This window comes from Chrysemys picta, chromosome 13, assembly GCF_011386835.1.
Source record: "Chrysemys picta bellii isolate R12L10 chromosome 13, ASM1138683v2, whole genome shotgun sequence".
Classification (NCBI taxonomy): Eukaryota; Metazoa; Chordata; order Testudines; family Emydidae; genus Chrysemys; species Chrysemys picta.
The window spans coordinates 34,541,516-34,569,462 of NC_088803.1; the positions used below are offsets into that span (position 1 = coordinate 34,541,516).

At 49.7% G+C, this 27,947-nt stretch overlaps 1 protein-coding gene across 7 annotated transcripts in view; it reads left to right on the forward strand.

Moving 5' to 3' along the window:
• Window positions 1-22,232: 22,232 nt before the first annotated feature.
• Window positions 22,233-27,947, forward strand: part of PLCG1 (phospholipase C gamma 1) — a 97,293-nt gene continuing 91,578 nt past the window's right edge. For 4 of the 7 annotated variants that reach the window (XM_024105070.3, XM_024105071.3, XM_008168111.4 and 1 more), the window contains exon 1: window positions 22,397-23,599. In XM_024105070.3, the coding sequence (XP_023960838.1) occupies window positions 23,398-23,599 (202 nt within the window). In that variant the 5' untranslated portion in view covers window positions 22,397-23,397. Of the gene's footprint in view, window positions 22,361-22,396; window positions 23,600-27,947 lie in introns of those variants that run through there. The other 3 variants (XM_065565858.1, XM_065565859.1, XM_065565860.1) reach the window with 1 other exon arrangement.

Below are 27,947 nucleotides of genomic sequence, written 5' to 3' on the forward strand. Positions count from 1 at the left end.
GGACTAACCCCTTCTACCTTGGAGCACCTGCTCCAGTCTGTCCAGTGCAGAACTCGCAACAGGAGGAATGCTGAAGGCTCCAATATGGTGCAGTCTGTTGGTGGAGTTGTGGGGTGAGCGTCAGGAGACCTGGTGCCCTATTCCTGGATTAGCCATTGATTTGCCATGTGTTCTCACCTCTTTGTGCCTCACTTTCTCCATCTGCTGAATAGCTGTGCTTTGGCCAAATTTCTCTCCAAGGGGTGGGGATGAGGGGCGGAATTGGTTTGGGATTGCATCATTTCCCTTTTGGACACCCTTCTGGCTTCATGGGGGAAGGGTGGGGAGGCAAGAAGGGAGGGGGGATAGCTCAGTGGTTTGAGCGCTGGCCTGCTAAACCCAGGGTTGTGAGTTCAGTCCTGGAGGGGGCCATTTAGGGAATCTGGGGCAAAAAATTATCAGAGATAGTACTTGGTCCTGCTAGTGAAGGCAGGGGGCTGGACTCAATGACCTTTCAAGGTCCCTTCCAGTTCTATGAGATCAGTATATCTCCATATATTATATTATATTCTAAGGAAGACATGTGAGGGTTTCCCCATGTAAGTTAATGCCAGCCTTCCTCCTGTACAGTGACACTTGTATTCCGGGGTTCGGCCCAGGAGTGGTTGTCCCACCGGCTGCCTGCCACGAGGGGCTGGGGCCCTGTGAGTATTGTGGAGGCACTGGATCTCTGCAGGAATGCTCCTGCTTTTTGTGAGTGCTCTAAAGATCTGTGGGGAAAGCATCATGATTTGGGGGCTACCCACTGGGTTTGATGACCATGCCACCCCTGCCCAGATGATCCTCAAGGCTGCAGACATTTTCCATCAAACCTGAATGACCCAAACGGTTTTTTGTTGTTTGTTTGTTTTTAAACCTGTAAGGCAGGGTATAGCCAATTTCAACGTCCAGTGCATTCTACTAGGAATAACCCCTAAGTAAGTCCATGCTTTTAGCAGCCTGAGCACAAAGCATAGCTTTCTGTCTGAATTATTCTTTATCTTTTAAAACATGCTTTTTTGTTTGCTGTGATTTGCTGTCTGTAGGTAGCTGCAGTGATTTGACTTTTGGGTTACTTGGGACGCTTCCTTTTAAACCAAATACACGCTGCAGAAAACGCATGCCAAGAGAACTGGAACGTCCGTATTTCTGTAAATAATTTTCCTGTGCCTTCCCAGCTTGCTCGTGTTTGGAACAATGCGGATGGATAAAAATATCCTTTCTATATATGCAGACTCCCCCTTGTCCAGTAGTTGAGAACCCAGGACTGGATTATTTTCTGATGCCTAAGGTTATGGAGCAGGAAACTGAGCACGTCCCCCAGATTTCAGGGAAACGGCGCTTCCCACCGGGGATTCCCTCTTTCTTTTGTCTACTCTAAAGCAAGCAGGAAATACGAAGCCCCAAGGCCTCTCCAGCATGAAACGTGATACTGGATGTGATCAGTGCTGCCAAGTGAGAGAACACAAGAGATTCGAGTCTGTTCAGAAATAATTTAAAGTGATACTAGCCCATTGTTTGGACCCAGATCTTGGCAACGTGAACTTCTGATACTGAAATATACCCTAGGTCAGTGGTTCTCAAACTATTGCATGGGTGACCCCTTTCACATAGCAAACCTCTGAGTTCAACCCCCCTTATAAATGAAAAACACTTGTTTATGTATTTAACACTATTATAAATGCTGGAGACAAAGCAGGTTTTGGGGTGGAGGCTGACAGCTCGCAAACCCCCCCCCATGTAATAACCTTGTGACTCCCCTAAGGGGTCCCGACCCCAGTTTGAGAACCCGTGCTCTAGGTGATGATACCTTGGACCTTCGCTTGCTGCATGTACGGCCGTTGTTTGCAAGAATCATTCCTGTTCCTGCCGAACTTGTGACAAAACTGTATCCGGACATGAAAGCAAGTGCCAGGCTTTTGCTAGTTTAGAAACAGGTGAAGAAAACCCAGTATTGCCAAATGGAAAAGGACCAATTTTTTTATTTATTTTTTTAGGGTGTGGGGAGGAGAAGACATTGTATGCATCCAAAATTATAGAACCAAGCGAGTGACAAGGCCATGACCCTCTTATTTAGAGAAATATCCCTGACAGTTGGTATCTTCCAAAAACTGTTACAAACGCTGATTAATCCACCTTGTATCCCTCTGATGTGGTTAACACAGTTATCCCTCTTTCAGAGATAGGGAAACTAGAGAGACACTGGCCCCGATTTCAAGAGCTCAGTTCCCATTTGGGCAGCTAAATAAGGGGAGGTTTTTAAACACGGGTCTCAGCACACTGGTTGCTGCTGGAGGCTAAACGTTTCTGGAAATAGGAGAGCTTCTCAGAAATCTCCTCTCCAGAGGTAGGTGCTGAGCACTTGAAAATCTGCCCCACAGGGCCGGATCCAAAGCCCACTGAAATCAATGGAAAGACTCTCGCTGTCGACAGAGGGCTTTGCATCAGGCCCAAAGAGGTTAAGTGACTTGCATCCAAAGGCTAAACCATGGTTCAGTTCCCACATCCTCCCACAGTTACGTGTGTCATTGAGGTTGCTCTCTGAGCCCTGATGCACCAGGGTGGGGGGAGCTGTTTCCATTCTCAGGACACAGCATATTGGAAGTAACTTGTCCAGCAGGAAGCAGTGTGCTTTTCCCCTAGGCCAAAGCGACTCGAGGCACTTGACTAGTTCCACATTTAGGGGAGACATTTTCCAAAGCTCCTAAAGAGGTCAAGAGCCCAGTTCCCACTAAAAATCACTGCAAGGTATGCTCCATAATCCCCCGGGGAGCTTTTGAAAATCTCCCCCGGGGGCCCTGTGTGAACCAGCTTGCTCCATTTTCTGTGCACCCCACCAGCATCCTCCATCTGCCATGTGTTGTCAAGCAGATACAGCGGTCCCGGTTCCCAGAAGCTCCAGCCCTCTCTTGAACTGCAGCCCTGCCTAGGGGAAAAACTCCCTCTGATTGGCTGTCATCCACGTTTGCCCAACTCTTGGAGAAGAGCCGCCATTCAGAGCTGCTGCAGGAAGAAGGCAGAGCTCCCCACACCCAAAGCCAAGGGGAGGTCGTGGGGAAAGGGGGGAGAGAGGGAGCCACTGACACTATTCTAAAGGAGGGGAGGGGAGAGGAGAATAGAAAGAGCCCAGTCACTCAGGCCAGCTTCATTCCCCCCTCCTCTCCTGTGAACAATGGGTAAGTCAGCTCATGACTGGGGGCGGGGAGAGGAGAGCAACTGGCACTGCAGAAGCAGCAGATTTGGGGCAGGGGGAGAACTGATGTGGGGACGTAGGGGATGCATAATAATATCTGGGCTGGGGAAGGAGCTGTGATGCAGCTGGGAGGAGACAGTTGATTAGGATGGTGGAGTCTGTGGAGAAGCTGGAAGCTCGGTACTCAAGCATCAGTGAGAACTCTAGCAGCAGGGGCCAGGTGTCTTGTCTGTCTCTCACCCACAGTCACCCACCACCTGGCTGGGCAAGAGGAGTTCAAAAATCAAGATGGACCCACCAAAAAAAAAAATGATATAATTTGTGGCCAGTCGTACGATATCTTTGGGGTCTGACTCATGATTTTTGAACGTTTTGGGTTGGCAATACTGCAAATTCCTCGTGAGTTACTGATGCTTTGACAATCAGAAGGCCTCTCCTTGGGCACAACGGCACTTTTGACCTGAAGCCACCTGTGCAGGAGACCGAAGTTTCTGAGGGGCTGATCCCAGACTGCAGAGACTTCCCACAGGTACAAAGGATGTCTCAAACCTCACCTTCTGCTCCAAAGTGCAAGGTGCACTTTTCTGACCTTGCCTTCTCTAACACATAGCAGTGTGTACGTGTGTGTAAAAAAAAAAAAAAAAAAAAAAACCACCAAAACAAAACACTCCTCTGCACACAGCTTTTCCCCTGGGACGAGAGAAAGCACAAACCACATGTGACAGATGTAAGTCACAATGCTTAATTCATTATTGGAAGGGGCACTGATTCTGCAGTGCTGGGGCAGTCTTTCATATGGCAAGAGAGGTGATGAGCAACGTTCACATAACCAGGTTCAGATTACTAAATCAATGAGGGATAGCTCAGTGGTTTGAGCATTGGCCTGCTAAACCCAGGGTTGTGAGTTCAATCCTTGAGGGGGCCATTTAGGAATCTGGGGCAAAAAATCTGTCAGGGACAGTACTTGGTCCTGCTGTGAAGGCAGGGGACTGGACTCGATGACCTTTCATGGTCCCTTCCAGCTCTATGAGATAGGTATATCTCCATATATTATAAAGTGGCTTGGTGCAAACCTGAGATGCTACCAACCAATGATTGAAGTAGGTCCTCATTTATAGTTTGCAACTGGTGTCCACGGTCACACTGTGCATTATCTCTCATCTCCCAGATGTGTAAGAGATGACAGCATCTTCCATGCGATGTTCTGGAATGGTTCAAAGTAGACCACTGTTTCCAGGGTAGATTGAAGCCTCAAAGTTGTTTTGGGGGGTGACGGCTATCAGGTGTGTTTGGGACACAAGCATTATCTCAGAATTCTTCCCAGGGTGCCTTAGGATTGAATGTGGGCACTTTCAGTACGTTAGCCCAACCCCCAAAAGGCTTGCAAGATTTCAGGTGTGTCTTCAGAAGATCCTGGAGGTCCTCATGAATTGGTAAGTTCAAGCTGGCCCTGGTTTGATTGTACTCACAAGGGTGGAGGGCCGCTTTCTCTCAATTTTGGGCAGAGTGTATGTGCCAGAGTGGGCAACCATTGAATGGGTCTTGATTTTCATTTTCCAGTTACGATTCTCATAGCAGCAATTTGGTAAGTGAGCTACCCGCAGAGACTAGTGCACAATATTCAGCCATTGAGTATACCAGTACTAGAGTCCCTGTTCAAGGTGCGGGCACATTGTCTCCCCGAGTGCCAGAAAGTTTTGGGATGCAACTAGTCTTTGTTTTTACCTTTTCATGTGCCTTTGCCAAATGAGCTTTAAAAGTCAAGCATCTGTCCAGGGTTACACCCAAGTACTTTGAATAGGGCTCATTACGGACCCATTGACCACAAAAGGTGACACTGGCTGGTTCCTTGGTGGCTTTGTTGTTTAGGTGAAAAGCTATTACCAAGGTTTTGGAGGCTTTGAGATGGAGCTTCCAATATTGAAAGTATTCTGTAGGTCAGTGGAGAGAGAGTTGCCAAAGGTGGTGAGATCTTTCCCTTGTACTGCAAAAGTGAGGATGTCAGCATAAATGAATTTACACAAAAGTTCAAGACGACAACCTTAAGGTTGTGCTCTTGTTATGTGTTGTTGATCACCACAATGAATGTTGTGAAAAGGCTACCGGACATCGATTTGTCGATCTCCTGGTATGATAAGGATCACATATAAATCTATATACAATAGAATATAGTGTGTACATGTTTACACATTTGAAATGTTTTTCTAGTACAAAAATATTCTCTAGGAAGCAAACACTCCAGGAGAAGGAAATGGTGTGCAGGAGTTCTGATGTTTGTAACAGGACGCAAACTGGATTATAATCTATGTACTGGGTTGCTTCAGCATTATATGTACTATCACTTTTCCTTGTTGGAGAAAGGGCAGAAAACAGTGTTTGAGACTGTGGAGTGGGGAGCTCTTGTTTTTTAGGCCTGGCCTATGCTGGGGGATTTTCCCCAGTTCCAGCCAGCATTGGAGATGCCCCAGTGCAACGTAGAGCTGGGTGAGAAATGGTTTTCCCATCCCGTGAGAATCTGAGAGATCAAAGTTTTCCTGTCCTGAATCCAGACGGAAAATCTAAATCTGGAAAATGTTTGCGACCCAAAAATAAATAAATAAAATTTCAGTGTGGGTCAATAATACGTTTTTATTTCACTTTTAATGTTTAATTTTCTTTTACTATAATTCGCTTAAATTGCAAAATGAAAAGGCATTTCAGAGCAGAAAACTGGAATTCTCCATTTAGAAAATGTCAAAATGAAACATTCTGGTGATTTTTAAACGTGTTTTTTCAAATGTTTTCATGTTGAAAAATGAATCAAATCCGACTCTTTTCTGTGACGAGTTTGTTTTGGGACATTGTAATTTTTAACAAACCCTCCCTCCCCCCACAAAAAAAAAAAAGGTTTGTTGCAAAAATCCCAACTGGCTGTGTTGCAAAGCTGTAGCCAAGGTAACCATGGTGTGAGTTGGTGCACTTTACCCAGGTCCACGCAGAGGTGAGCTGCTCTGATGCCAAACATGATTTACTTTATCTGCACTGATGCAGCAACACTGATGCAGCAACACTGCTGCCTGGAACTGAGCAAACGCCCTATTTTGTAAAAAGCCTTCGAGGCTCTTTGGGAATTGGAAGGGAGCAGAGGGTTCTGCTGCCTGTCTGGAAATGGGATCAGTGCTTGAGTTCAAACACAGGCATTAGTTTGAAAACAAGAGTAAGGCCCGACGGGGGGCGGGGGGGGGTTTGAACTCAGGGCGTGAAAGATGTTTACATTGCAACAACAACCTATTGCTGCATGTAGCAGAGGCTGTGATCCGCAGCTAACCCACATACCTGTAGCCTTAGGGGAAATGAGGACTAGTGCACTGCTCTTTCTGCTCCAGAATCATTGGTTAAAGGAGAAGCTCTGGAAGCTGCCAGTCAGTAATATCAGGAGTCTGAATATCTTCGCTGCCTGCTGCTCACTAAGATGGCATGAAAATCACAAAAACTTGTGCAACTCTGATTCCATCCAGCAGAGGGCATCAGAGCACGTTGGTACATTCAAGCTGCGCCAGAGTTAAGTCTGACTCCAACCAGTACAGGGCACTGGTGAGCATTCCTAGCGTCCAGAGCAGCTTTGACTCTGACCGATAGAGGGATATGTTGCGTATCATGCGGACCCAGACCATGACCAAAGGCTTGTGTGCATACAGAAGGAAGTGGTCAGAGCCTTCGGAGCGATTCCCTGCAGGGCGTGTTGGCACCGTTCCATGGCCAAAGCTTCTAGCCTACCTTGCAGAGCGGGTTTGAATGTGGCTGTGTTAACTTAGCCCTTTGCCTTCCCAAAAGAGATGAATTGAGTTCCACGTCCGTTGTTTGTGGAAGTGCCAGTTCTCTGGGGTGGTTTTCAGAAGAGTTAGAGGTTAACTGTCTCACCCCAGCCCCACTCCCTGGGCTAAAATATTCCCCTGGTTATGCTGTATGCCAATTGCTTCTCCTAGATTCAGGCCCTTTGCCCCAGAAGTAGCCACACTCCAGCCAGCAGTGCGGGGTTTCCTGTATGAAAGAGGCTCTCTGAGTGTCAACCCATACTAGAGAAAAAGGGCATGGAGGAGGAGGATTTGTATACAGAGATTGGGAGGCTCCAGGGTGCCATGGGGGAATGAGGAGGGGGACCCTGCGGTAAAATTGGTGGGGGAAGTCCTGTTTATGTGGCAGGTTGATGTTTTACTCATCCGATCTTACTATGGCCATGGTCCACCACAGGATGTGAAAGTAGCAAGCAGCCAACCTGCTTATGGTGGAGATGGAGTGAGGGAGTCTAATGGAACCAGGAACAGTAAAAATGGGCTGGGAGGAACCATTTCCCCTCCCCCCCCCACTCCATGTGTCTGAATATCTTCTCTGCATGCCACTCACTAAGATGGCATGAAAATCACAAATACTTGTGCTTCCAAATCTGCCGAAAGCTCTGCCCATGATGTGGCCCTAAGCTGCCTCTTCACGGGGTTACTGTAAATCTCTCCCATTCCTGTTTCCTGGACAGTCTCTGCTTATTAGACTGCAGCCTGGTGGTGTGGCTGAGCCAGGCGAAAAATACTGAAGATGATTCATTAGCTTGGTCTGTTCGGGAATTGTAGCGTGCGGGGAGATAGTCCCAACAGCAGCCACAGTACAGTTACAGACTCCCTGGAGAAACTCATCTAAAAGCTTCAGCAAGTGCAGCATGGACAGTTTTCAAGCTAGACATCCTGAGCTGAAAGAGCAGTCATCTTCCCCCGGGGATGGCCATTATGCTGCGGCTGTGCCATCCTCAGGCTCATTTTTCATTGAACCTTTCCTCCTTTTACTACACAATTAGATCTGCTGATCGGAGCACACCAGGGAATGGGGATAGGTTGTTTTCTTAAAGTCCATTCAACCTGCATGCATTTGATTAGTTACCAGGTCAGTTTCAAAGCCCAGTCTAAGGCACTGAAGAATTAACACAGTGATTGGGTGCGTGGGTTCATTATGCCGTCTTCGTTGCACAAGATACAATTACAGTTGCAGAAAAGGCAAAGGCAGTATAGAACAGCGAGGAAGCCCTGGTGCACCACAGGTCCAAAGCTAAAAAGAGAGGTACAGTGCCCACCTATGGCAGTTTCCACTTTATTCTGAAAGCTGGCCTGGGAAGAATCTCCCAAACCTTTTCCTCGGCTCTCATTTCAAAGGAGTTGTGTGTGTGTGGTGATGATCTTTACATCTGGCAAGAAGTTTTAGATTCTAGATTTTGTCCTGCCTCGAGAGTGTGTGGGGGGAGCGTCCATCAGTTTCTCAGCATCTTTCTCTTTCGGCAGAAACATTCCTCTGCTGCTGAAACTTAAAACAAGTGACTGCAGTGGAACACTCCAGAATTGTTCCAGTATTTGTAGCGTGAGCTCATTATTTATTACAGTAGCACCTCAAGAAAGAGCAGCCTCCCCTTTGTGTTAGGCGTCTGTTTTCCATGCGAGCTGCAGAAGCTGTTCTATTCTGCTCCCCAGGCACAATCCCTTCTGCTAGTTAGTTATTCCCACAAGCATCTGTTTCTGGTGCCCAATAAGACTTTCGCTGAACCATTCAGAACCTCAGAGTGCCAGGCTCCCTGGCCCAGGCAGCAAGGAGGTCAGGGCTTGATCAGCTGGGAAGACCCAAACACAGGTGCATCTCGCAGCCATGTCTAACCGTGGCCAGGTTGAGGCTTAATCTTAATCTTAGGCCTGCAGTGAATCCGTGCCTAAGGTGTGGGCCTGCAGGGAGAAGATGTTGGTAGGATGTTGTGTTTGTATTTATGTATGTTGTGTGTGTGTGTGTGTGTGTGTGTGTGTGTGTGTACACACACGCCTCTGACCATGGAAAGGATCAGGCAACCTTAACTACAGGCATCTCTGCCAGCTCTACCTGTAATACACATCCAGCTGGCTGAATTATTCAACAGTGCCCGTTTCCATTTCTCTGTCTGTATCCATCCAGCTGTTAGCAGCTGCATGCCCTTGGAGAACCTGCAGTAAGGGCACCTCGCAGCTAGAGGGCAGTGCTCACTCTGCAGTTGAGCCTAGGACAGAGGTTCTGCCAGCATCCCACAACTCACCATGTATAGTGCCGGGGGCATTCCTGCCCCTCCCAGCCTGGGGGGGTTTGAAGGTCTCTCTACACATAACAGTGGCCCCAGTAGATTTCACCTTTCATCAGAGGCCTCCACACTCATATCTGTCTCCTACCAACTAGCCCTGCGCTAATGAACACTAGCTATTCCCCTTTGGGAGCTGCAGCAGCTCCCTAACAGGTGAGCTATATGGGTGCGTCGGCTGGGTTACCAGGTGTCCGGTTTTTGACCGGATTGCCAGTCGAAAAGGGACTCTGGCGGTTCCGGTCAGCACCGCTGACCAGGCGTTAAAAGTCCGGTCGGCGGCACAGTGGGGCTAGACAGGGTTCCTGTCTGCTGTGGCTCTGTGCGGCTCCTGGAAGCAGCGGCATGTCCCCTTTCTGGCTCCTATGTGTAGGGGCAGCTGGGGGCTCCACACGCTGCCTCAGCCCCAAGCACTGGCTCTGCAGCTCCTATTGGCCGGGAACCGCAGCAATGGGAGCTGTGGGGCAGCACGAAGAGCTGCCTGGCTGTGCCTCTGCATAGGCGCCGGAGAGGGGACGTGCCGCTGCTTCCGGGAACTGCCTGAGGTAAGCACCGCCCAGAGTCTGCACCCCGAATCCCCTCCCACACCCCTCTGTCCCAACCCTGATCCCCTTCCTGTCCTCTGACCCCTCAATCCCAGCCTGGAGCACCCTCCTGCACCCCAAACCCTTCAGCCCCAGCCCCACCCCAGTGCCCGCACCCCCAGCTGGAGCCCTCATCCCCCTCCTGCACCCTAACATCCTGCCCCAGCCCTGTTCCCCCTCCCGTGCTCCAAACACCTCAGTCCCAGCCCAGAGCACCCTCCTGCACCCCAAACCCTTCATCCCCAGCCCCACCCTAGAGTCTGCACCCCCAACTGGAGTCCTCACACCCCCTGCACCTCAACCCCCTCCCCCAGCCTGGAGCCCCCTCCAACACCCTGACTCCCTCATTTCTGGCCCCACCCTGGAAACTGTAACCCCTCTCACACCCCAATCCCCTGCCTCAGCCCAGAGCCCGTTCCACCCGCCAGCCCAGAGCCCCCTCCTGCACCCCAATCCCCTTGTCCAGTGGTTAAGGCACTAGCCTAGGACTTGGGAGACCTGAGTTCATGTCCTGGCTTTGCCACAGGCTTCCCATGTGACCTTGGGCAAGTCACTTATCCTCTCTGTGCCTCAGTTCCCCGTCTGTAAAATGGGGCTCATAGCACTGCCCTGCCTTGTGATATAAACGTGGTCAGGATTATGATGGAGGTAAATGAAATAGAGACAGACCGTGGAAAGGTTGCATGTGAAGCATTGAGAGGATGTAAATGTGGTTCTTCTGAAGGTTTTTTGTTTGTCTGGGGTTTTTCTGGCAGGATGCAAAGCAGGGAAAATGAGAGAACTTGAAAAGTGAGCTGCTTCTCTGAGCAATGGTCCCTATGTGCAGGGCTGTCCCTAGCTATTCTGGGGCCCTATGCAACCCCCCCCCAACAGAGGTGAGGTGTGGGGCCCCAGGCCTCTGCAGGGGAAGCAGGAGGGCTGGCCCCAGGCGTTCGCAGGGGCGGGGGGCGGGCAGGTGAGGAACTGGCCCCAGGCCTCCACAGGGAGGGAGTAGGCCCCAGGCCTCCGCGGGGTGGGGCTGGCTTGGGGGACGGAGGGAACTACCCCCCAGCACTCACCAATGGCGTAGCTGGGGCCGGGTCGCTGCACTCCCACCACCGGTGAGTGCAGCACCCCCGGCCCTGCTGCAGGGGCGGGAAGAGGTGGGGCTGAGGCAGGGAAGGGGCGGGCGGGGGCAGAGCAGGGGCGGGGGTCATGGGGAAGAGCCGGAGCAGGGGCTGGAGCAGCACGCAGCTGCGCAGGGCACCAGGAAATTTGCAGTTGCGTACTTTGTGTATGAGTAAGGACGGCCCTGCCTATGTGTATTCCAAACGTGGGTGTGCATGCGCACCATGCGCCAGAAGTTGTCAGTAACGGTATCTGTTGACCCGACCCGGGTCGTATGCTGCCTCCTGCTCCAGGCGATGTTATAAGAGGCTGTGCGGGGTGACACTCCTTCAGTTCCCTCTACCACCGCATGGTTGGAGTCGGAGTCCTCGTTCCTCCGTGCTCGTAGTCTGACTGCGAGAACGCGCTTGTCCGTCGTCTATAGTTAGATAGTTCTCTGTGTTCTTTTTATATAGATCGTTGATAATGTAGTTAGTCTTGCCCTGCTTGGGGCCCGCCCTGCCCTGCGTTCCAGGGTTCAAAAACTGTGCATCATGCCCTTGCTCGTTCTCAGTGAGCAATGAGCACCCCGCTGCCTTTACTGCCTCAGGGAGGTGCATCTTGCTACGCACTGCGAGATCTGCCAGTCCTGGCCCCGCGGGGGTCGTCTATTACACCTCGGGAAGTTCCTTGTCAACGAGGCTTTCTGGCCATGAGCAGAGTCCGATCTGGGATCAGCGGAACCGATGGTGCATCATCCTTCACCGGCAGCGAGTGCCCCACCAACCACCTCCCACCTGGATCCAGTGGTACCACTGGTGTAGGACAAACCCAAGGGCTGTCATGGGCATTGCAGCAAGTCCCCGTCGCAGACTGCTGCCAAGCACCGCGTTCCCTCCCCAAGCCGTGCCAGGTTGGGTGAGACGGCACATGCAGACCCTGCCGCACCGCCTCCTAAGTGGGAAAACTAAGTGGAAGAAGGACGCACTGGTACCGCTGCCTGCTGTCCTCCATGATATGTGCCTCTGCCGCGACCAGTCTTCCCACACTGTGCACGGCTCCACACTCCAGTGGTCCTAGAGACGTCCCCTGGACTCCTGGGCGCTTTGAACCTCTCCTACCAACAGTGTATTTGGACTTACTGTATCCACCTGCTCCCAGTGCCACAACCCCCTACTCCAGTGGATGCACCGCTCCTCCTGGGACAGAGACCACGCCCGCACCGACGGCTCCCCCGCTATGGAGGTTTCCTCAGAATCTGAAATCTAGCAGGTAGCTATCGACTTGGGTATACCCTTGGAGGTGGTCCAGCACCACCACCAACCGTTGGACATCCTCCAGCCCAGGGGACCATCTTGTGTCGCACTGCCCATAAACGACATTATCCTCTAGCCTGTACGGGCAGTCGGGCATATGCCAGCCTTCTGTACCCCCATGGCTAAGAGGGTGGAATGCTGGTACTTTGTCCCATCCAAGGGGAGCTGACTTTCTCCCCCCAGTCCCCAACTACTTCACTGGTGGTGCATGCAGCGACTGAACAGGTGAGGCAACGCTCATATGCCTCTTCCCTCCTCTCCCCCCCCCCACAGTAGAGCGGCAAAACGCCTCGACCTCCTGGGCCATAAGGCTCACTCCTTCGCAGCCCTGCAGTTCTGCATCTCCAGCTGCCAGGCTCTGCTAGCGAAGTATGACTTCGATAACTATGCCAAGCTAGCTAGAGGACTTGCTGCAGGACAAACAGTGGCGCTTCCAGACCCTTGTGGAGGAAAGTCGCCTGACGGCCAAGGTGGACCTCCAAGCTGTGGTAGATGCAGCAGATGACATCCATGGCAAGGGAGCAGGAGGATGTATCATGTGACAGGAGTCCTGGCTGCAATTCTCTGGCTTTCTGAGGGAATTCCAGACCACTAGCCAGGACCTCCCCTTCGAAAAGGACCAGCTGTTCTCGGCAAAGTCCCTCCACTCCCTGAAAGACTCGAGAGCGACACTTCGGTCTCTCTGAATTTTTGCCCCAGCAGAAATAGCAGTGACCATCCTTCTGACCGTTCTCCTACACACCATACCAGGCCACCTATCCCTGGTACCAGGAACCCGTGTGACGGCACTCTCGGTCATAGCATCCACGACCATCAGTCACCACGATCGCCTCCACCTTATCGCAGCATCAACCCAAAGCCCAGTTTTGACATGCGTGTCGAGAACTGTGAGCTCCCCCCCCCATCACCTTTGGGGGCCAGCTTGCCTTGTTTGCCCACAACTGAGGCAAGATCACTATGGAGTGTTGAGTCCTAGAGGTCATACGGCACGGTTATTCCATCAAATTCCTTCCCTTCCCTTCCCACTGCCCCCACCCCACCCCCAAGGATGCCTACTGGGAGTCCCTTTCATCACAGCCTCCTACAACTCAAGGCGGACATCCTCCTCGCAAAGGGCACGATTGAACCAGTGCCCGATCTCGTTGTCGGCAAGGGCTTCTACTCCCATGCTTTCTTATCCCAAAAGAGGGAGGAGGACTCGGCTCTGTACTCTATCTCCACCTACTCAACACCTTCCTCATGAAAGCCAAGTTCCATATGGTGACGCTCACATCGGTCATCCCTTCCCTTGCCCAGGGAGCATGATTCGCAGATATCGACATAAAGGATGTGTACTTTCACATCGACATCCATCCAGCTCACCGCAAGTTTCTTCGCTTTTGTGTGGGTGACAACCACTGCCAGTTCAGAGTTCTCCCCTTCGGCACTGCAATGGCCCCAAGGATCTTCATGAAAGTTTTCATGGTCATGGCAGCTCAACTGAGGTGACTGGGGCACTCTGTGTTCCCTTACCTGGATGACTGGCTTCTTGTTGCGCCATCCCTCGCTGAGGCTACGTCGGCCATCTGTGCTCTCCGCGCTCTCCTCACCGCTCTTGGCATCTGTATGAATGAGGAGAAATCTGTGCTTGTCCCAATGCAGACAATGCACTTCATTGGTGCACGCCTGGATTCTGTGGCAGCTTGGGTCTTTCTCCCGGCAGACCATTTTGACGGGCCTCGTGGCGACCCCCTTTGATACCTCCATCCCAGCCCCCACCCTCACCATGGATGCCTCTCTCTAGTCAGTTGGGTTGCACACCTGGACAGGCATGCAACCCAAGGGGCTTGGACTCCGTGCGAGGCCATCAATGTCCTGGAGCTGCTGGTGGTCCACTTGGCCTGCTATGGCCTGTCCCTTCTCCATGCTTGCTAGGTTCAGATCCTCTGTGACAATATGACTGTGGTGGCCTGCATAAACAGGCAAGGGGGCACCAAGTCCTAGTCACTCTATGTGGAGTTCATCCACCTCTGGAACTGGTGTATCTGCCACAATGTCACACTCCACATGGCGTACCTCCCAAATATGCAGAACTCTGGTGGATGTGCTCAGCTGGACCTGGTTCCTCAATCACGAGTGGGAGCTATGTGACCCCAATCTCCCTTCCATTTGCTGTGCCTGGGCCCCCATCGCTGGGACCTTTTCACCACTCGTGAAAATGGCAAGTTTTCCCTCTACTGCTCCCGGGAAGCAAAGGGTGCATGATTCCCAGAATGATACTCTCCTCCTTCCATGGCAGGACGGTCTCCATTACACCTTTTCCCCCCATTCCACTCCTTCCCCAAGTCGTACGCAAGATCCACCAAGACCTGGCCATGGTCCTACTTATAGCCCCGTTCTGGCCCCGTCAGTTTTGGTTTACAGACACTCCACCCGCCCCAATCCATCTCCCTGCACTGCTGGACCTCCTTACCCAGGATCAGGGCAGTCCGATATCCCAGCCCAGGCTTGCTTCGACTGATGACCTGGTGTTTGGATGGGGCTCACACGTAGACAAAGCTTTTTCGACACCGGTGCGGAACATACATGCAGCAGACGAACTTCCACATGAGCATGCTACGCAGTGAAATGGGAACACTTCACCTCCTGGGCGCAACGTTATCACCTCCCCCTCAGGGGCGGCTCAGTCTGGGAAGGTGGGGATGATCTCCTAGAACTTTCCTCCAGCTTCACCCTCAGCTCAGTCCAGGTCCACTTGGTGGCGCTTAGTGCCTCCCTCCCACCGGTGGATGGCCACTCACTGTTCATCCACCCAACCACCACCTGATTTCTGAAGCGGCTGATGAACAGCTTCTCACTGGTCCTTAAACCTACACCCCCCTGGGACCTCAAACTTGTACTCCGCCCTCACCAACCCTTGTACTCCGTCCTCACCAACCCAATCCCCCACCCCTCGAGCCCCTGGCCATATGCTCCCTCTCCCACCTATCCATGAAGGTCATCTTCCTCTTGGCCATCACTTCTGCTTCTGAATTGATGACCATGATGGTCAACCCCATGTATATGGTCTTTCATAAAGACAAGGTCTCCCTAGGCCTTCACTCTAAGTTTCTCCCAAAAGTGGTCTCGGAGTTTCACCTCAACCAGTCCATCCACTTCCCGGTCTTCCATCCTAAGCCACACACCATGCCACACCAGTGGACAGAACCCTGCATTCACTTGACGTCCGCCGTGTGCTTGCATTCTACCTTGACAGAACCTGCACCTTTCACACCTCTCCACGCTTCTTCCTGCCCACTGCAGAGAGGACTTGGGACTAACCCCTCTCTTCACAGCACATATCAAAGTGGGTCTCTACATGCATCAGAGAGTGCTGTGTGCGGTCTAACACCCTGTCACCCGGCCGGATTATAGCCCACTCTATGCGGTCGCACATGACCACCTCTGCCTCTCTGGCAGACACCTCCTGGCGCGACATATGCCATTGCTCAAGCAGTGGCGGAAGATGTGGCCATGGGTCCTGGTGTCCTGCAGATGGCAATACCTCTTACATCCTTGCACCCACCTCCAAGCTGACCATTGCTTGATATTCACCCGTGTTTGGAATACATGTCGGGACCATCACTCGAAGAAGAGGAGGAGGAAATTACTTACCTGGAACTGGAGGTTCTTCAAGATGTGTGGTCCCTACTTGTATTCCAGTATCCGCCCCCTGCCCCCTCTGTTGCAGACCGCGCTGCTCAGCAGTAAGAGGGCAACTGAAGGAGCGTTGCCCTGCCTGGCCTCTTGTAACCTCACCTGGAGCACGATGCAACGCACGACCCATGTGCAGGTCAATAGACACCGCTACTGAAAACTTCCAGCTCTGAGGGCATGGCACATGTACGCACTAGTGTTTGGAATACAAATAGGGACCACGCTTCTCAAAGAACCTCCAGTTCTTGGTAAGTAACCTCTTCTTTTATTCCAAAACAAATTCAACCTTTTTTTTTTTTTTAACCTTTGAAATATCACGAATGTTGAGTCTGGTCTTTCCAGCTCTCTCTGCAGGGCTTTTGGGGGCATCAGGTGTGTCTATTTTGCACTTTCTCCGCTGTTAACCAAAGAGATGGAGGTGCTGAATCTTTAACAGAGGCGTCTTTTCTTCCATCTGTATGTGAGGTATTTGAGTCAAATGGCTTCACAAAAACAGTCTAGATAAAAACTGCCTTCCCTCTCAATTAACCAGGTTTCACTTTCTTTATATCTGTGATGTCACAATGCTCCCAGTTTTCGAACACTCCATAGAGTCCAGGATAGACAACACATGAATTGAATGACCCAATGTAAAAAAATAAGCAAGCAAAGAACCCCTGGAGAACACTTTGGGCTTCTTTTATACATAAGAAGGGAGCAAAACAAATGGTTTCCATTTGCAGGTCACTGTTATCACTGCTTTTATCAGGCAGGGTATTGCCCCCTGAACACTACAGAAATACAGAGCCCAGTCTGGTAACACTCACGCAAGTAATGTCATTGCAGAATGAATTGACTCCTCCGAGCAGTGCCTACTTGAGGAGTTACAGGTTTGGGCCCTAAGAGAGCAGATGAGCCCATTAATAGTTTGTATTGTAATAACATCTTTCAGCTGGGAGATCTCAAAGTGCTTTACAAACAATCATTATCTCTCCCAACCCACTGGTGAGGCAGAAGGGGAATGTCCAGCACACAGAGATTAAGTGACTTGGCAGAGCTGTGAACAGAATGAGGGAGTCCCAACTCCACCAGTCCCCAATATTTGTACAAGGTGGAAGTGTGGCCTAGGAGTTACAGCCAGCTGCCTCTGGACAGCTGCTGTTGTTACCTGATATCCCAGCTGGGGTGTCCCCAGTGCAATGTCAGTGAGCAATCCCCTACTCCAAACGTGCTCAGACACAGAGAACAGACTAGATATGTCTCCCTGGAGCAAATAACAAAGACATGAGGGTGGGAATTAACACTAGGAGAGTGAGAGTCTGTGCATCTCCCTGCCCCGATGGCTGGTCCTTGTGGTGTATTGAAAACTATGTTTAAAATCATAAGCTATCACTTTCAGAGTAAGGGGTTTCCTGGTCCTGCTTGTAGGGGAGGGGGCTGTGTAGGGAAGTAAGCAGTCTGGGTTTTATTGTGCATGCGCTGTGCTGTGAGTCTGCAAAGAGCCAGCCTAGAGCAAAGTGGGGTGACTGGTGCCTCTCTGCCTTAGGGTTGGGGAATTTCCCCCAAATTCATGTTTGGTTATGCTTACTCTAAGGTTCTGTAAGGTTTCATATGATTTATTGAATGTTTTGCTATGTTTGTAGTTGATGTAAGGTTATGGGGATTCAAATCAAAGATGGAGTCTGAACATTCAAAGTGGCGTTTGCCTTGAAGGACATCAGTGACTCATATTGGTACCCCATCTTCATGGACAGTTTCATGTGAAAAATAACGGACTGTGGGGTGACCAGTTCTAACTGGCTCCACCACAGAATCTTCGCACCATCGAGGTTACAAATAGACTGCGCAAAACGGACATTCTTGCTGTCCATTCAGAAGGCAGCCAAGTGCCGTATCGTTTACGTGGGCAACGGACCAAGATTCATCTGATCCAGATGGCAACAACATCATTTTACCTGCACCTTACCTGTGGTCTCCTGGTTCCTGATCCATCCTCCATCTGTGGGTCTGGGTTCCAGCACTGCCAATCCAGGAACTCTTCCTTGGACTGAGCCTGGCCAGGGACAACAGTTGAAGGTCCTGGGTCCAATGATCTCAAGCTGCAAGCAAGGCACTCCCCATTATCAATCTGTCCAGAAGTCATCAGACAGCAGTACAGTATTTAGGGGGTTTATGTTTTTGTTAGGCTGTTACCAAGGGAGGGGTCATTTGGGGACCTGAGCTTCAGGTTCAATCAGGGAAGCAACCACATCTGCGTGTTTATTATTGTTTGTTTTTTCCCCTGTTATCCCACACTTTGTTGTTTATCCCTAATAAACCTGTAGTTTGTTTTTGAAGAATCTCTTTCTCTCTCACTTTTCTGTTTCACTGCACCACACTGGTGGGAGGTGGGACTGACATTACTGCTCCCCAGGTGATCTAAGTCTATCATATGTAACTAAACTATTGTATGTAAAGTAAATAAGGTTTTTAAAATGTTTAAGAAGCTTCATTTAAAATTAAATTAAAACGCAGAGCCCCCTGGACTGATGGCCAGGACCCGGGCAGTGTGAGTGCCACTGAAAATCAGCTCGCATGTGGCCTTCGGCACGCGTGCCATAGGTTGCCTACCCTTGTGATAGACCCTGAGACCCAGACAAGAACCTGGACCCTGTAAGCCAGAAGTAGATTCTTTCGTTTAAATTAGGGAACAGCCTGCTTTCTCTTGGTTTTTGCTTCTTGTGTGTTAAGGTTCTGGAATTTAAGAATAGAATTAGTATTATGCTGCAACCTTCCAGAAAGAATGTTTGAGGTTTTTAATCTACCTTCTCTGTTTTGATGTTGTGGACGTAACTGTCCACATAAGAGGTTAATGGTCTGTTACTGCTGCCAGCTAAGGGAATTTGATCCTTTAACTTGAGCACTAGCAGCTCATGCTTTGAGTGAAGAAAGTCCTGGGGCCAACCCCTGCCTGTGGCCCTTCTGGGGCCAGTTACTTGGGTCTTTCACATTTACATGATTTCATCCTCCAGGCCTGGAGGGAATGGACTGAATTCCAAATGATGCGTTTTAAGATCATTTTGAAGATCTGTACAAAGAACCTCTGTCTTACCGGACGACTTACTCATTTCCTGGGTTGATCCCCTCCCCACCACTGCAGGTAACTTCATGTCACTTCTGACTTTAAGTGGCTCTAAATAGCAACTCTCAGCTTTGCCAGTGTGCACTTTGTAACATTTTTTAAAATAACAGCACATGCAGAATACCTGTCAGTTGCGTGTGCATAATATATGACTAACTGCACATGAAAATAACATGATTGCACATGGGAACTGGATAATTTTGTGTATGAAAATGCTCTGGATAATGCTCCTGCAACAGGCTGACTTTTGTGCACCTGCTCGGAGTACAGCTGCTGGAAGGAGGAATTCCCTGTGTGGGCTGGTAGGGAAAAGGCTCTGCCCTTAGGCTATGGAGTAGCAGCACAGCAGCTCTGCAGTCACCGGGCTGTGGTAGCTCAAGCATGTGCTGGCGTATCTGAGCAGTTGTGGTTCATAGTCCGGTTCTGTGGAGGTGTGCTTCACAACCCCAGGCAGTTGGGACTTTCTGCACCAACGCATGCTTGCTCTTGCCCAACAGAACCACACCAGTTCTGTCTTACCCAGGGCCATCCATACCCTCCAAAAGGGGGAAGGACAGGATTGGTCCCTTAGTTATGATAGAGAAGCCATGGGAGAGAGACAAGCTGCAGAATGTTGAAACTGTTCTACGCTGCATAAGGCCTGGGTTAGTGACCTGAGCACAGGTCTGGGAGCCAGGAAGCCTAGGAGTTTTAATCCTGGCATGGGAATCAAATTCCTCTCTCAGGTTGGGCACATCATACAGAGCTAGGGTGATCAGACAGAAAGTGTGAAAAATCGGGACGGGGATGGGGAGTAATAGGCGCTTATATAAGACAAAGCCCCAAATATCGGGACTGTCCCTATAAAATCGGGACATCTGGTCACCCTATACAGAGCCTTGATATTACTTGCAGTGCAACCAATGGCAACATTTCCTAGTCATTTTAGTAGGGGTGAGGGCAGGCCCTTAACCTCTATGGTCTTTCCTTTCCAGTGTCTGTAGTGTATATGTATTGGGTAGTATCCTTTTAAATAGTTGTGAGCCCTCTCGTGGGCGCTCACTGTGTTCTATGTTTTAGAACGCAGTCGGAGCAGCAGCATGTATGTAGCTAGGCCTGGCCTTTTGTGTATATTAAGTAGATAGGGTGATTTGGACTCCCACAGTGCCCTCGCAGTTTCTACAAATTATTTTCTTGTGCAAGGAGCAAAAGACAGACCAACCTTTAAAACAGGACCACTGTAATTCTTACCAGCAAGACAAATTAGTGTTTAAAAAGTGTGATTTATTATTAGTTTCCCCTGTTTTGGATAGGCAAATGCTGTTAGGAATCAATAAAATTGTCCACAGCCTCTCAGGTGCTGTTCTGTGTTGTTTGTACCATAATAAGGGACTGTTGGCCAATTTAATCAGAGCAAAAAGTTTGACATACACTTAAAAAAATACACCAAAAAACGCACCATGGCTGATGAAAACTCAGCCTGCCCTAATGTCATTGTGTTGTATCCTGCTGATTTGGGGTTGGGGAGGAGAAGGGAAATCAGGGGGCTTCCAAAGAATGAAAGTGACAAACAGCCCTTAAATACTTTCCAAAGCAACCGCTTATCCCCACACTAAGCCTCTCTTTGTTTGGTTTCCTGCCACTGGCCTGAATGAGGATGTAGCACTGCACAATTGGCCTGGCACTATCGGATGCTAACACAAACCTGGCATGAAGAGGAAAGCTGCTCTCCTCCTCTGAATGAAACGTTACGGCATGGAGCAGTCCGGCAAAGGAAGTTCTGTCCGGTTTGGGTTTAGTGGACACAGTAAGGGACTTTTCAGTGTGGAGGGGATATAACAGATAGAAAGGATGGGCTCTTGGTTAAGGGACTCACCTGTGATTCAGAAGAGCTGGGTTCAATTCCTGCTCTGTCACAGACTCTCTGTATGCCTGGGGCCAAGTCACTGAGGCCTAATGCTCATTGGTGTTTAGGCACCTAACTCCCATTGACATCAGTGGTGTGCTAGACACCAATGGGAGTCAGGCACCTAAATACCTTTGAGCATCTGGGCCTTAATTTCTCTGTATCTCTGTTCACTATTGGTCAAATGGGGATGACATCGCCTTCCTCCCACCCTTTGTCTTGTTTTGGCACCTTTTCAGGGCAGGGACTGCCCCATACCATGTGTCTGTGCAGCTCCTATCACAATGGGGCCCCGGACTGGCTTAGGGTCGCTAGGTGCTACCATAATACAAATGATGATGATAACCCAGATCTCCTGTGGCCAATGTGTGGTTAGTGGCGAGGGCACTACACTGGAACTCAGGAATTCTTGGTTCTGTTCCTGGCTCGGCCACTGACCTGCTGGGTGAGTTCCTGCATTTCCTTTCTCTGTTTGCCTACCCACCCTTTGTCCATTTGGCCCATACTACCTCCCACAACGGTGAAACTTCAGTGCCCACTGCCCAGAGTGTCTTCAGAGTTGGGTGTCCTTCCTCACCACTGATTCTAGCCTAACACAAAAGTAGTCCCCTGTTCAACCCAGGGGGATTACTTTATGATGACATCATCATCATCTCAGAGGGTGGAAGAACACACAGGTGGGGAGCAGTGTGAATGTCACAATATATGGGAGAAGCCCTGGCAGGGAAAGTCTCATGCACCAGCTCTTGGAAGCGCTGCTGGTACAGGTGTCTTGGGGGGGCTCTGCCTGTCCCCAGATAGCATGGGGGCAGCCAGCATTAGGTATCCCTGCCTGGGGACCCAGCAATATGTCCTGAGCTAAATTATCCACCTTTTAAACTCTCTTGTCTTCCTTCCGTCCTGGCAGGTGAGCTGTGTATGTGAGAGATGATGTATTAGGAGGAAACGGCCTTGTTCTGCAGCTGGAGGAGCAGGGCCAGCCTGGGAGCCTAGCCATGGGGCTGGCATGAACAGAGAAGGAAGCATCCCTATGCCAGACCTCCCGAGGCCCCAGCATTAAGCAGCACAGCTTTGGCTGGCTGGCTGTGTGACTGCCAAGGGGGAAAAGTAAGTGTGTGTGTGTGTGTGTGTGTGTGTGTGTTCGTTCCCAGAGCCAATTTGGACTGGGGGAGAAGGAAAGCTGCCCCATCTGTCACTGTCCCCCTTTCACCTACTCCTACAGGTGGCTTCCCATCCAGCCTCTCGCTTGCATGCCACCTTGTTGCCCTCCTCCCCCCAGCACATGTGGCTGTGTGTGAAGATGACTGATACCCAACCAGGTCTTTCCTGCTAGAAGAGGCCCTCTGTGGACCTGATCGAAGCAGAGACCACACACCCCAGGCAGCAAGGTAACTGCGTGCCGAGAGGGAGGGGGTTAGGACTCCAGAGGAAACGAGTCTGGTGTCTCTTTAAGAGGCTGATCTCTGGCTCCTCTGCCCTGCTTTGTTTTATATGCAGGCTGGGAGGGGACGGGCTAAGGGGGAAGAGTTTTTACCACCTCTGCCAGCTCACTCGCCGCATGGCACTTCCCCCGGGGGGGCTCATTAAACAGGAGGCAACCAGCAAGGGGCGGAAAAGCCGAGGCCAGGAAGGAATGGGAGCACGAGCCCCCAGCCATTGATCTGCTCTCTGCCCCCCAGGAGCCCCATATTCCCGCCCCCCCGGCTCTGTCTGGAGGAGGGGCGGGGGTCTTTTTCCTAATGCACGTGTCGGAGCTGGAGGGGCTGGAATAATCCCCGCTGCGGCTGGGGGGGAAATTGACACAAAAGAGCCCTGGAGGGTGAAACTGAGGCAGGCTGCCGGATTTTTTCAGCCATTTCTTGCTGAGTTCTCGGGAGATCTGCTCCGTCTCCGATCGATGCAGAGAGAGATTCGCCAGCTGCGGGAGGGAAAAGCCAGTGCGTGTGTGTGGCGGCGTAGGGGGGACGAGCTGTAACCGGGGGTCCCGAACAAAAGGCAAATCGGGCCACCAAGTAACCCCCCCTTTCCCCCGCACGCGCTCTTTGCAACCAAATCCAGCTGGAGGAGCCAGGCTCTTCGGGAATGCTTTGTGTCGGGCTGCTTTCGCTTTGGACTCCGCTCGGGAAGGAGAAAAAAAATGGTGCATGATTCAAACCGTGAGAGAGGCGATTTTCTGCTGCCTGGGGGGAGTGAAAAGTGGAGAGCTGGGGGAACAAGCGATCGGCTTGTGCTTTTGCCCTTCTAGCTCTCCCCCAGTATAAACACTCATTTCCCCCCCTGTAGGAAGGGGAGATTGTTGCCCGGGGAGCCATGAACTGAAGCTGCTTCTTGGATTGTTTGTGTTTTAACTCTTCCAAGTACCACAAGTGAGCTGCAGATCCCTTGTGTTTGGAAATCTCGCCGCGTTTGGGGAAGGAGGGGCGCGATGGCGTCTGGCTTTTCCAATGGACCCTGCGTCCAGAACGAAGCGGAGGTGGCTCACCTCTGCAGGAGTCTGGAAGTTGGCACCGTGATGACTTTGTTTTACTCGAAAAAATCGCAGAGGCCGGAGAGGAAAACTTTCCAGGTGAAGCTAGAAACCAGGCAGATCACTTGGAGCAGAGGGTCGGAGAAAATAGAAGGAGCGAGTAAGTGGATTCTTCTTTCTTTTCTTTTCTTTTTTTTTAAACAACTAACCATTGTTGCCTCTGATTCCCAAAACATCCGAATATGGCTATGGGTGGGCAGTCTTGTGGTGCATGGAGGTGAGGATGGCCCTTGACAGGCTGTTTTGACTAAGCAAGGATCTCTGTAAAATAGATGCCGCAGTGAAAGTTTCCCAAACCAGTTTATTTTCAAAAGTGCCTGACATTTTTTTTCTCTAGTTACACTACTGGTATGGAAGTGGTAGTGCTACCCAAACATGGATCTAAAACTGCCATATACATTTCTACCTAGCTTCAGATTCTGGCCTCTTGCCCATCTGGAGTTACTATTATTCTGTTTTATTATAAACACTCATTTCTCTCAGAGGAAGAAGTAGATCTGTCTTAATCATTGATAATTCATCTGTTTTGGCCCATTTTATGTTCTCTCCCTCCCCCACCCCACCTCCTAAAACTTCAGCAGAACTGCCAGAGAAAAATAGATTTCCTGTTTCCTCAGGATTTAAAAACTAAACATATTTTAATCCATCCTTGCTGCTGTAATGTAGTGTAGCTAGGTTCTCATGGTCTGAGTACCCGAATATATGTGTGTTTGTGTGTGTGGAGTAAAGTGAAGTTTAGATTTTTGTATTTCACTTGCAAGAGCAAATGATCCAAAAAGGCTGAAGTCTTTGGAGCTAAATTGGGTTATTTAACCTTCTGCCCTGCTTTTAGAAAAGTTGCATTTCCCCTATACAGACACCCTACCATCTTTGATTTGTTGGTTGTTGGGAATCACACTACATGTAGATACAAACTCCTTTTGTTATCAGTGCCTGCTTACGAAGACAGCAGTCTAGCCACTTAGATGGAAACTCTTAACTGTCTGTAGACCTAATTTTTATCTTAAAGACATTAACTAGTTGGCTGCTTTGTTTACTCTGGTATTTAAAGTTGTGGACAGAGTTGGTAGGTCCAGCCCTGATTTTGATCACTGCAGTGAGGTCAGATCTGAAGCAATGGAGGGCTGGAGAGAGAGATTTCTCTGCCAAATACAGGTGAAGAAATTAGCATTGTGTGTAGTGACTTCTGCTGCTTTTCATTTTTCTTGAGCTTGATAAGAATCTGCAAAACAAGAAAGGTTGTCTGTCAAATAAGCTATTGAGTGACCAGTTTCTCTCTTGCAGGCACATAAGCAGATGTTGTCACAGCTGGGTGGTGGATTGATGAGTTATAATCCTCTTGTAAACTCTGCTAGCTAAACTGTAACATACTAATATAATTATAGCCAGTAATCATTATATGGCTAGTACTCTGATGTGCATTAGCTAATAGGGGCTGTAGTCTGGTATGAAGTTGGTTCCAGTAAGAATGGTGCCTGTAGGCTAGGTCTAAAGTGAGGGGTGCATCCTTTGTTTCTCTGGCCTTGCAATGTTTGCAGTAAGAAATGGGCATCAATATTGAATTCTAAAGGAGAGTGGCTCTCTCCTGTCTCCTTCATGAAACAGCATGATAATTGATAAGGTATCTGGTTTCTGCTTCCCTGAGACATTTCTGTCTGCAAGCTAACCATCTGCTACGTGATCAGATTGCCTGGTTCATAAGTAGAGTGGTGTGTGTTAGTGTTTCGATACTCTGGTGATGGGTGCTGTAGAAATCAGACACTAAATTGCACTCTAGAAAGCTGGATATTTATTTGACTTTCATCTTGGTAAGTGACTGCAAAAAGTTAGGATAAGGTTGGAGTCTGTGACAAACCCCCTCCCCCATGATATATTACTAACAGCACCTCTATAGCAGAGGATAGCTAAGCTTTACAGAAGGCAACCCAATAATTTAAACCCTTCTTCTGTTTTTACATGTAGCACCTGAGGCAGGAGAGAAGAACACTTTTTTTGTTTTCCATTTGTTTCCTTTGTGCATTTGACAACACTTTGTGGGTAGTGGGACTCAGGGTTTCCAGCATAGTCAGGCCCTGATCCTGCAAGCTGCTCTGTGTAGGCAGACCCATAAGCAGACCTGTTTGCTGGTTCAGACCTTAGTCAGTTTTCCTTGTTGTTTGATGTGGCTCTTTAACACCATGACAAGAATGAGAAAAGCATAGGAAACAGTGCACGTAAACCCACACAGACTAGCAGGGGGCTCAGGTGTTGGGGGTCAAACTGGAAACTACTTTTAACTCCTCTCTTCTTTCCAAGTTGCTCAGGGCCCTTTTTAATTACGTCCAACAACCCCACTGTAAGGCGAGTAAATATTATCCCTATTTTGCAAGGGGGAACAGGGACTGAAACACACAAAGGAGAAGTGACTGACGCAAGGTCTGGTCTGTTGCTTATATTCTTATACTGCCTCATCATCATATATATTAGCACCTTCCGATGGTGCACGGAGCGTCATGACGAAACGTACAATGAGTCTGTGACAAACCCAGGACTAGAACCCAAGGGTTGTCCTAGTCCCATGCGTTAGCCACTAGATCACAGTTCCGCCTCACAATACATTGTGATTCTGTCTTGATGCCCAAAACACAGAGGTTTGAAACATTTAATATTGCCAAGGGAGGTGTCAGTGGAGCTGCTTTTCCTGCAGGACCAAGGGAGGGCAAGCAGAGCCTATTTCCATTTGTTAGGCTAATGCCTTATGAAAGAAGAGTCTTGGGACAGCTGGAGCCCTGAGGCCTCTCCTTGCCAAAAGCATTAGGGGCGTAGGTGAAATCTAAGCAACATGTTTAGTCTGTAACAGGGAGGGCAGCGTGTAACTATTTATTAGCACGATAAAGGGAGTTGGGTAATAGGTACATCGCCTGACTCCCCTTCTCTGTCATCCAACGTAAGCTGTTTCTCTTCACTTTCGAGGCCCTTCACGGCCTATCCCTGCCGTACCTATCGTCTCTCGGTCACTTTCGAGCTGTTGGCGCTTGGCGGCGCTTGGCCCACGATGCCAGCCTCCAGTTACACTTGCAAATAGGCACCTCTGCACTTTCTCCTGTGCTGCCCCGCTCACGTGGAGGTGCTCCCCGTAAACGTTGCAGAGCTCCCTCATAATCCACCCTCAAAACTCCCCTTTGCCGTGATGCCTACAAAGCTCTTTGGGCTGCTGGTGTGCTGAGACCCCTGCCTGTCATGCTGACCGGTATTGGCTCATCATTTCCTCGTACCCCCTACCTGTCTGTATCCGTATGTTGTCTTTCATCTCACACTTAGACTGTGAGCTCTTTGGGGCAGGGACTGTCTTTTTTTTTTTTTTTTTTTTTTGCTCTGGGTTTGTACAGCACCTAGCACAGTGGGGTCCAGGTCCATGACAGGGGCTCCTACTGCAATACAAATAATAAATGTTGCGGGTAAGGTTGGGTAATAGAGGTGGGAGAGGGTTGATTTAACTGCAATAGTTGATGATGGGATGTGATTTCCCACTTCAGAGAGAAGACTATAAAGGGAAGTGTTAGGCGGAAATAGAAATGACAGTTTCCTGACTGAACAGGGCTGAGTTCTTGAGTTGTGTGCATGCCAAGAGGCTGCAGAGATCGTTCAGGTGGCTGAAGCAACTGTAAAAGAGAGCAGGATGACCTCTTGTTTCAATAGCATCTTCCATCTGGGTGTATCACAGAAGGACTTACAGAATCTGCACATCCAGGGATCGCTGGACTCGCTGCAGAAATGCAGCTTTCTCTGGGGTGGAATATGCCAGCGTTTCTGTAGTGCACAGTCACAACAATTTAGGGACTTGTCGATATAGCTTCGTGCTGGGGATCCTTACCTAATTTTAGGCTGGAATTTGCAAAGGGGCCCAAGGGAATTAGGTGCACAGCTCCTGTTGACTTTAACACTATTACATTTTTTCTTAAGTGTATCCGATGAATTTTTTATTTTATTGCCTTGGTCCAGTAGACAGGTTTGTTTGCTTTAAGCAAGTAGGTAAAACGGTGTGGGACTGACGGTCTGTGAGAATTCTTCCCCTTCTAATGACAATATATTAGAGTTTCAAGAACAAACTATGTACGTTAAAGTTTCCTGGATTTTTCAGATTTTTGAGGCCCCCGTCTTGCAAAGACATAGGCACCTGATTAAACGCCTACATAGAAGTAATGCCATTGACTTTGAAGAGACTATTCTTGTGTGAATTTAAGCAGGGGCACAATAAGTCTTTGAAGGATCGGGATCCAAGCTAGACCATTTGCTGTTCGATAACAAACTTCCTTCAGCTTCTTGGGAAATAAAGGATTTTTAATGGGTGATTCTAAAGTTAGGCACCTAAATAAGAATGGCTTGATTTTCTCAGAGTGGCTGAGCACCTGCAGCTCCCATTGCATTCAGTGGCCTCTGAGAGGCAGGGCACTTACATTTAGGCACCT